The sequence below is a fragment of the Piliocolobus tephrosceles genome, chromosome 14 (genome assembly GCF_002776525.5).
Source record: "Piliocolobus tephrosceles isolate RC106 chromosome 14, ASM277652v3, whole genome shotgun sequence".
NCBI lineage: Eukaryota > Metazoa > Chordata > Mammalia > Primates > Cercopithecidae > Piliocolobus > Piliocolobus tephrosceles.
Genome location: NC_045447.1, coordinates 46,582,892 through 46,593,437, shown reverse-complemented (window position 1 = coordinate 46,593,437; position 10,546 = coordinate 46,582,892). Strand labels below are relative to the sequence as shown.

Here is a 10,546-nt window from a genome sequence, read left to right as displayed (position 1 = left end):
CTCGGCTCCGTCGCTCCCGCGGCGCGAGGCGCTCTCGCTCTCCTCCTCCTCCTCCTCCTCCGTCGCCCCTCCCCCCGCGCAGCCGCCGCCGCCACTGCCGCGAGACCCCCGCACGCCGCTCTTCCCCCACCCCCTCCAGCCCCGCGCGCCCTCCGGCCCCTACGGCCCCCGAAGAGAACGAGAGGGCGAGCGAGCGCGGCGTTCCCGGGCCGGCCCGGCCCCCTCCCTTCACCATCGCCGGCCCTCCGCCGCCTTCCTCCGCTTCCACCTCCTCTCCCCCCCCCCCAAAGTTGGGGCCCCCCCCCGGGGGGGGGAGGACCGGGACCGGGACCCGGAGCGAATTCCCCTAACTCCCTCGACCTCTCCTCTCGCCTGGCCCGAGTGTGAGGAGAAGGGCCCGGCCCGGCCCGCGTCGTGTGTGAGGAGGACCCCGGGCGGGCCCACGGGCCGTGTGGGGCCTGGTCCGGCCCGCCGGGTGTGTGAAGACCGGGGCCCCGTGCGGCCCGGCCCGAGGGCGAGCGGAGGGGAGGGGCCTGGTCCGGCCCGGCCGGTGCGTGAGGACTGGGGCCCGGGCCCGGCGCCGCCGCCGCCGCCGCGATGGCCCAGCAGCAGATGACCAGCTCGCAGAAGGCCCTGATGCTCGAGCTGAAATCCCTGCAGGAGGAACCGGTGGAGGGCTTCCGGATCACCCTGGTGGACGAGTCCGACCTCTACAACTGGGAGGTGGCCATCTTCGGGCCCCCCAACACCCTCTACGAAGGCGGCTACTTCAAGGTACTCTCACCCCCACTCCTGGACCCTGGCTCCGCGGCCGAGGCCTCCGGCTCCCCGCCGCTTTCTGCCGTTCCTGGGACCAGGAGTATGAGCACGGGCCAGTGGAGGGGGCTCCTCATCTCGGCAGCCCCCTCCCCCATCTGTGGAGGCAGGAAGGCCTTGCTCGCCGAGTGCCTTTTCTTTGTCATGGGGGCGGGGGCGCGGGCGAGGGCGCGAGGGCAGGCTGCACCGGGAAATCGGAGAGTCTCTCTGGTTAGGGTAGTGGCTACAGGCGGAGGAGGCCGTCTTTGTTTCCCCAGCTGAGGGCGGGTGGAAAGAGCAGTGGTCTGTCTGTGTTTTCTGGTCCTCCCGTCGGAACCCCTCCCTGCGCAGGCTGGAACTGCCCCAGAGGGCAGGGTGACCTGCACCGACTGGATTGGACTTTTCTTTCTTGGGGGGTGGGGGGTGAGGGTGGGGGAGGGGCACCAGCTTGTCATTTAAGAAGCTGCCGAGTGCCCTGACATTTTGAGGATTTGTTGGACTTCTTGGGTAGTGGTAGTGCCAACTTTGCATTCCAATGGGTGGTGGTGAACAATGGGACCCTAGGGGTGGTTAAAAAAAAAAGGGGTGCCTGCGTCGTCTTGTCATTATCCTTTTGGGGGAACTTTAACCCTCTTTCCGCTCACATTCTCTGCTTACCTCAGTCACTGGTTCTTTCAAAATGCCCTTTGTCCTCACCGTGCCACCAAGTTTGCCAACCTTTTTTTCTACAGGTAGAAATATCCACAGAGGGTGGAACGAGTCATGTAGGGAGATTGATAGCTTCCCACTTTCAGAGACAAAATTGAAACCTTCTCAAGTGGTTAACTCTAGCTAAAGGGGTGGTCTCACAGGTGACAAGTTATCTGAGGCGAGATCGCTTCTCTGGGTGGGATATATGTTTGCTTAGCGACCACAGACATTGTTTCTGTTGTTTCATATGGTTTTAGAACAGTGGTTATTCTAGAATCTAATGATTTTTTTTAACTCCAAGGTAGTTAACCTGGAGATAATGAGTGTTTGTTTTGTTTTGTTTTTACTTGAGTGTTTTTGCAGGGAGGAATCACAGATTGAAAGTTTGAATGTTTTAAATGATGCGGGCAGAGACAGAGGAAATGAGTGCTTAGGAATCCATTTAGTTTTATTTTTTTATTTCCAAAATTAAGTAAAATAGGCCAGTGAGTCAATTTCAGTTTGGAAGGGAGGGGTTATCTTGGCACAAGTTTTAAATGAGTATCTTAGTCATGTAGTTGTGATGTGTATTTTTAGGACTACCCAATTACTTAACTCTTGTTTTCTACCCTTCTAAAGGTGGAAATCTTAGTTTTATGCTTGAAATTAGGTCAACTTTATAGGAGATGGGATTTATACAGGAATGTTTAATATTCGCTACTGTGATAGTCACTGAATACTTAGAAAAAGCACGTTTTTAGAATATTACGTAAGTGCAGTACCCCTACCAACTGTTAGGCTTCATCTTTTGTGGTCAGCCTACCCTGTACTTTTCAGATGGAGGTATTTAAAATTTCTAAATGCAAGTTATTAGTAACAAAGTGGAAAGGTATTCCTGTGTTTATGTTGAAGCATATTCTCTGTTGTCAAATATAAATTTTTATGCATACTGGAAAAATTAGTTGTACAAAATTGAATATATGTGATGCCTTTCTTTTTTTTTTTTTTTTTTTTTGAGACTGAGTCTTGCTCTGTCACCCTGGCTGGAGTGCAGTGGCGTAATCTCGTCTCAGTGCAACCACTGCCTCCCAGGTTCAAGAGATTCTCCTGCCTCAGCCTCCCAAGCAGCTGGGACTACAGGTGCACACCACCACACCCAGCTAATTTTTGTATTTTAGTAGAGATGGGGTTTCACCATATTGGCCAGGCTGGTCTCGAACTCCTGACCCTGTGATCAGCCCACTTCGGCCTCCCAAAGTGCTGGGATTATAGGTGTGAGCCACCGGCCTGGCCATGATGCCTTCTCTGACAAAGCATTGTTTAGCAAAATCTGCTGGCTAATGTTAGTGGAATAAAGTTTATTTTCCAAAAAATGTCATTGTTTGGTACAACCGATATTTAAAGTAAATAAATGGTTACTAGTTAGAATAATCTCACTCCAATACAGTTAAAAACAACAGAAAAAAAAAAAACTTGTACATGAGAGAAAATAATGGGTTGCAAATTGTAATATTTGTGTGTAAGTCTGGGAAAGGAGAACCCTATCTGTTTGAAATAGGTAGTATGGAAGGATTCCTTGTGTTCATATACTGATTTAAATTAAATGCCTCTGAACTTCAGTCCTTATTTAAAAAGAACGATTTAATCTCCTTTGCGACGTTAGATTTCTTAAGCTTTGAGTGTTTTTACCTTTAATTCTGACATGTTTGAAAATTTGTAAACAGGTTTTGTGGTTTAGTCTTGTGTGAGAAGTTTGTTCGATTTTGTTTTCTACTAGTTTTTCCCTTATTATATGGCCTTTTATCCCATTAGTCCTTCATTAGAAAAAGGCAAATTTATGGTCATGAACAGTTAACACTGGGGATATGTTTAAAACCATTGTTTTTATTTTACTGTTTTTGTCTTAGGACAAGGCTTTTAGTGTGTTTCACTACAGCTGCAGTTAAAAGTTGGCACAGAGCTTTCCCTACCATACCACTCTTTTCCCTTATTAAATGTTAGTCCTTGAATATTTAGTACCATTTATTTTCAAGTTAAACTCTTTTCCCTTTTTGGCATAGTCATTTGTGAAGGCAGTGGGACTGCCAGTCATTCTTTACATTTTTCATACCGTAACTCCTTTAACTTTTATATTTATGAAAAGGTTTCTAGCTGATCTTTTTCACTCTGAAATGGTTGGCTCTTGTCTCTTAATCACAGGATCTGCGTTAGAGATTTGTGAGACCTGTATTTCACATAATTTTTTGATTCATCCTGCTTTTGCTTATTTAATATCTCCAATCTGTGTGATTCTTAGCTTTGGGCCATATAGATATAGAATGAGCAAAGATAGTTTTCTTCTGTCCATTCTGAATACTATACAATCTTTTTTGGCCTTACTGTATTTTTGTCTAGTTTCTTATTTTGCTACCATGGAGCAAGTCGGAATTTTATTATTAATAGAAAAATAAATTGTTGGTCAAGTCAGTAGCTAATGAAGACTTTTAACAAGTTCACCCCTTTTCTTTTCAAAGGAACTTTTTCAGGGTCTTGCTCTGTCACTCAGTTTGGGGTACAGTGGTGTGATCATGGCTCACTGCAGCTTCCACCTCCTAGGCTCAAGCAGTCCTCCCACCTCAGCCCCCTGAGTGGCTGGGACTACAGGCGTGACTACGCCTGGCTAATTTTTTTTTTTCTTCAGTATTTGTTAAGTGAGGTGGGGTCTCACTGTTTTGTCCAGGCTGGTCTCAAACTCCTGGGTTCAAGGGATCCTCCCTTGTCAGCCACCCAAAGTGCTGGGTTTACCTGTGTGAGACCATGCCTGGCTGGAACTATATTTTCAAATAACTCCTGCTAAGGATTGTAGCTTAGTGTGGGTGTTTTAGTACTGAACCTCCTTAGAACTTTTGCATTATTTATCTAAAGCATTATAGCAGTGAGTCTAGAGTCAGAAAGAGTGCCTCTTTTATGATATGCACAACAACTTTTTTTGAGACGGAGTCTCACTCTGTTGCCAGGCTGGAGTGCAGTGGCACGATCTCGGCTCACTCTAATCTCTGCCTCCTGGCTTCAAGCGATTCTCCTGCCTCCTGGGTTCAAGTGACTCTCCTGCCTTAGCCTTCTGAGTAGCTGGGATTACAAGTGTGTGCCATGAAACCTGGCTAATTCTTTTTGTAGTTTTAGTAGAGATGGAGTTTCGCCATGTTGGCCAGGCTGGTCTTGGACCCCTGACCTTAAGTGATCTGCCCATCTCAGCCTCTCAAAATGTAATCGCAGTTAGAGGCCTGAGCCACCACTCCTAACATTTTATAGTTTTGATTTTATTAAATAATTTGATTGAAATAATGAAATATAGGTGTGTTCCATTTTTAGAAAACTCCAACCTGGTAATTTAGAAAGTATTTGTTATATACTTAAAGTTTTCTGTATTAGGAACATCTTTGTTAGACCTAAATATATACATATATATGTGTGTGTGTGTGTGTGTGTGTGTGTGTATATATATATTTTTTGAGACAGTTTTGCTTTTATTGCCCAGGCTGGAGTGCATTGGAGCCATCTCGGCTCCCTGCAGTCTCTGCCTCCTGGGTTTAAGCGATTTCTCCTGCCTCAGCCTCCTGAGTAGGTGAGATTACAGGCATGCACCACCACGCCCAGCTAATTTTATATTTTTGGTAGAGACGAGGTTTCTCCATGTTGGTCAGGCTGGTCTTGAACTCCTGACCTCAGGTGATCCCGCCCACCTTGGCCTCCCAAAGTGCTGGGATTACAGGCCTGAGCCACCACGCCTAGTCTACACTGACTTATATTAAAGAAAGTCTTCCAAACTTTTTTTTTTTTAAAGAGATAGGGTCTCACTCTGTTGCCCAGGCTGGAGTGCAGTGGTGTGATAATAGCTCACTGCAACCTTAAACGCTTGGGCTCAAGGGATCCTCTTGCCTCACCCTCCTGAGTAACTGGGACTGCAGTTGCGTACCACACTTGTTTTAATTAAAAAAATTTTTTTGGGGGACATAAAGGGTCTCATAGGCCAGGCTGGTCTCAAACTCCTGACTTCAAACAGTCCTCCCACCTTGGCCTCCCAAAGTGCTGGTGTTACAGATATGAGCTACCACACCCAGCCAGATAATTTTTTTTTTATAAGAGAATATGCATTATTTCCTGTGCTTCATTTGTTCTGCAATGAATGAATCTGTTTTCTGCCATCCCTCTTCCCCCTTAAAAAAACAAGACAGACTTAGATATTTAGATATTTTATTTCTTTTTTTCTTTTTCTTCTTCTAAATTTTTTTTTTTTTTCCAACAGAGTCTCACTCTGTCGCTCAGGCTGGAGTGCGGTGGTGCTATTTCGGCTCACTGCAACCTCTATCTCCTGTGTTGAAGCAATTCTCGTGCCTCAGCCTCCCAAGTAGCTGGGATTGCAGGTGTGTGCCACTGTGCCTGGCTAATTTTCTAATTTTTAGTAGAGACGGGGTTTTTGCCATGTTGGCCAGGCTGCCTTTGAACTCCTGGCCTCAAGTGATCTGCCCACCTCGGCCTCCCAAAGTGCTGGGGTTACAGATGTGAGCCAATGCGCCCAGCCTATTATTATTATTTTAGAGACAGTCTCTCACTATGTTGTCCAGGCTTGTCTTGAACTCCTGGGCTCAAGTAATCCTCCCGCCTCAGCCTCCCAAAGCACTGTGAATTATAGGTCTGAGCCATTGCACCCAGCCTATTTTATGACTTTTTAATTGGTAAAATATAGTTGAAAAAAAAATTTTTTTTTCATAGATGGAGTCTTACTCTGTTGCACAGGCTGAAGTGCAGTGGCACGATCTTGGCTCACTGCAACCTCTGCCTCCCGGGTTCAAGCAGTTCTCCTGCCTTAGCCTCCTGGGTAGCTGGGATTACAGGTGCGCACCAGCACACCCGGCTAATTTTTGTATTTTTCATGGAAACGGGGTTTCACCGTGTTGTCCAGGCTAGTCTCAAACTCCTGGCCTCAGGTGATCCACCCGCCTTGGCCCCCCAAAGTGCTGGGATTAAAAGCGTGAGCCATTGTGCCTGGCTGAAAAAAATTTTTTAGGAAAATGATTGTTTGCCTTTTTGAGACAGGGATTTCTTTGAGAAATTGAAGAAATTTCTCAGAGAAAATGGGCACACGTAAACTAATTTTATATATTTTTTCAGAGGGTTTGCCGATAAGCTAAGAATCTTCTTTTAAGGTATTTAGGCAACTTAAAGACAATTTTAAATAGCTCTTTTAAAATTATAAAACAAATGCTCTTTTATTCCCCCATTTCTCTCAGTTAACTTTGAAACTACCTCTTAGGGCATTTAACTGTGTCTTTTTCTGGAAGATGAAGTTGTCTTGAGTGCTGGGTGAACTAAGGCAATGTTATATAAATGGAAACACAGTTAAGGTTTAAGGGTTTTGGAAACTAAATGAAGTTTCACTGTTTGTTTCTCAGAAAGTTTTTCAAACCAAATATGATACCTTAGTTTTTCATAGAATATGCTTTTATCCTGCTTAGTTGATTACAAGATGCATATTTTTCTACCTTTTAACTTATTTTGGATTAAGAAATTTCTTCCTTTTTTTTTTTTTTTTTTTGAGATGGAGTCTTGCTCTGTTGCCCAGGCTGGAGTGCAGTGGCGTGATCTCGGCTGACTGCATCCTCCGCCTCCCGGGTTCACGCCATTTTTCTGCCTCAGCCTTCTGAGTAGCTGGGACTACAGGCACCTGCCACCATGCCTGGCTAATTTTTTGTATTTTTAGTAGAGACAGGGTTTCACCGTGTTAGCCAGGATGGTCTTGATCTCCTGACCTCATGATCCCCCTGCCTCAGCCTCCCAAAGTGCTGAGATTACAGGCGTGAGCCACCGCACCCGGCTAAGAAATTTCTTAAATGGCCAGGTATGTTGGCTCATGCCTGTAACCCCAGCACTTTGGGAGGCCGAGGTCGGTGGATCGCCTGATGTCGGAAGTTGAAGACCAGCCTGGCCAACATGATAAAACCCCGTCTCTACTAAAAATACAAAAATTAGCCGGTGTGATGGTGCATACCTGCAGTCCCAGCTACTTGGAAGGCTGAGGCAGGAGAATCGCTTGAACCCAGGAGGTGGAGGCTGCAGTGAGCCTAGATCACACCAGTGCACTCTAGCCTATGCAACAGAATGAGTCTCTGTCTCAAAAAAAAAAAAAAAAATTTCTCAGAATCCATAAAGTCTTATAATTGCCATCAGCCAAGTGGTACTTATAACCTAGTTGTGAGAGACCGTGTCATTGAAATCTTTTGGTAAATTTTTTTTTAAATGCCAGTTTCAATTTCTTAGATTTGCTAAAATAAGGATTATTTCTTCCTGGAATGAAGGATTTAGGTCCTAATTAATACTCTGCATTGATTCTCCTTTTTTCACCTTTCGTGTCAGGAAAAGTTTTTATTGAGTACTCATTAAAGGAAAAGCAAATTGTAGGAAAAGTCACTTCCTTAAGGATAGTAAGTGAAAGTATTGGAACAGTGATAACCTTAGAACTTTTAAGTGATCGGCCAGGTGTGGTGGCTCACGCCTGTGATCCCAGCACTTTGGGAGGCAAACAACAACAACAGAAAATCCCAAAAAGAATGATCTTTATAAAAATCTTTTTACAGACTTTAAAATACAGAAATGTGAGGTGTGGACGTTACTGGTGCAGTTGCAAATGGCAAATAAAAGCAAAGATTTTTCTTTTTTTTGAGACAGAGTCTCTCTGTCACCCAAGCTGGAGCGCAGTGGTGCAGTCTTGGCTCACCACAACCTCCGTCTCCCGTTCAAGCGATTCTCCTCCTCAGCCTCCTGAGTAGCTGGGACTACAGGCGTGTGCCACCACGCCCAGCTAATTTTTGTATTTTTAGTAGAGATGGGGTTTCACCATGTTGGTCAGGCTAGTCTCAAACTCCTGACCTCAGGTAATCCACCCACATCGGCCTCCCAAAGGGTTGGGATTACAGGCGTGAGCCCCCACGCTTGTCCAAAAGCAAAGCTTTTAAAGCTTTAAGGCCAGTTAGACCATTTTTCAACATAACCACTATCTGTAATGATAAAATGTTCTGTTCCATCTTTTCAACTTAGTATTAGTGGTCAGTTGTAGACAGGTGAGAGAAAGGAGACCATCCAGCAAATTAGTCTACCTCTGACAATCTAGTTATGGAAAAATAACGGTGAGGAAGAGGTATGAATTCAGAGTTTAGGACTACAGATTTCCATCTTGCTTAAAGATTATATTGAAAAGGTTTAATTCTTTTTTGTTTCCGAACTTCTTTTGAACTGCTTCACATACAACTACAGATATATCTGAGCTGGCTGGGCTCAGTGGCTCACACCTGTAATCCCAGCACTTTTGGGAGGCTGAGATGGACAGATCACTTGAGGTCAGGCGTTCAAGACCAGCATAGCCAATATGGTGAAACCCTGTCTCTACTAAAAATAGAAAAATTAGCTGGGTGTGGTGGCTTGTGCCCGTAGTCGCAGCTACTCGGGAGGCTGAGGCAGGAGAATCACTTGAACCCAGGAGGTGCAGGTTTGCAGTGGGCTGAAATCTTGTGCCACTGCACTCCAACCTGAGCCACAGAACAGAATTCTGTCTCAAAAAAAAAAAAAAAAAAAAAAAAAAAAAAATCCTACAGAAGATGCCTGAGTAAAATGGAACCTCTTTGGTTGTGTTAATATCAATTTTATTCAGTGAGAAATTGTTATTCAGAGATTATGCTTATATACCTCAAAATGAGTTGACTCTGGAGTGAATGCAATGATAGATACTAAGTTGAAGAGCTAAATTTAGTTCACATCACCAGGTTTGATGTTGATTAAATGATCTTCCACATGATAATTGGAAAATTCAGGTGTTGGAATATGTATTTAAGATGCAAAGTGGCCAGGCATGGTGGCTCACACTTGTAATCCCAGCACTTTGGGAGGCCGAGGCAGGTGGATCACGAGGTCAGGAGATTGAGACCATTCTGGCTAACCCGATGAAACCCTGTAGCTACTAAAAATACAAAAAATTAGCCAGGCGTGGTAGCACGTGCCTGTAGTTCCAGCTATCTGGGAGGCTGAAACAGGAGAATGACTTGAACCCAGGAGGCGGAGGTTGCAGTGAGCTGAGATCATGCCACTGCACTCCAGTCTGGGTGACAGAGCGAGACTCTGTCCTCTTCCCCCTAAAAAAAAAAAGGAAAGTGAATAGTCCACTTTAAACACCTTTATTTGATTTAGTAACAAATACATTTAAAATGTTTTGGTTATTGGGTGGGTGCAGTGGCTCACGATTATAATCCCAGCACTTTGGGAGGCAGAGGCTCAGAAGTTCGAGCCTGGCCTGGCCAGCGTAGTGAAACCCCATAGCTACTAAAAATCCAAAAATTAGCCAGGCATGGTGTCATGAGCCTGTAGTCCCAGCTATCCGAGAGACTGAGGCAGAAGAATCTCTTGAGCCCAGGAAGCAGAGGTTGCAGTGAGCCGAGATTACGCCACTGCACTCCAGCCTGGGCGACAGTGAGACTCTGCCTCAAAAAAAAAAAAAAAAGTTTCGGTTATTGTCTTATTATTATTATTTTTTGACTCTGTTCAAATAAAAATAAAGAAATTAGCCAAGCATGGTAGTTTGTGTCTTTGGTCTCAGCTACTTAGGAGGTTGAGTTGAGGTGAGAGGATCACTTGAGCCTGGGAGATCAAGGCTGCAGCGAGCCATGAGCATGCCACCGTACTCTAGCTGGGTGACAGAGCAAGACTCAGTCTCAAAAATAAATAAGTTAAAAATAAATAAAATAGGCTGGGTGCGGTGGCTCACGCCTGTAATCCCAGCACTTTGGGAGGCCAAGACAGGCAGATCACCCAACACCAGCCTGGTCAACACGACGAAACCCTGTCTCAACTGAAAATACAAAAATTCGGCCGGGCGCGGTGGCTCAAGCCTGTAATCCCAGCACTTTGGGAGGCCGAGACGGGCGGATCACAAGGTCAGAAGATCGAGACCATCCTGACTAACACGGTGAAACCCCGTCTCTACTAAAAATACAAAAAATTAGCTGGGCGAGGTGGCCGGCGCCTGTGGTCCCAGCTACTGGGGAGGCTGAGGCAG

General features: G+C 45.5%; 1 protein-coding gene across 2 annotated transcripts in view; it reads left to right on the top strand.

Moving 5' to 3' along the window:
- UBE2R2 (ubiquitin conjugating enzyme E2 R2) overlaps positions 1–10,546 on the top strand; it is a 111,857-nt gene continuing 101,311 nt past the window's right edge. For both annotated transcript variants that reach the window (XM_023203336.3, XM_023203335.3), the window contains exon 1: positions 1–774. In XM_023203336.3, coding sequence (XP_023059104.1) covers positions 598–774 — 177 coding nt within the window. In that variant the 5' untranslated portion in view covers positions 1–597. The remainder of the gene's footprint in view (positions 775–10,546) is intronic.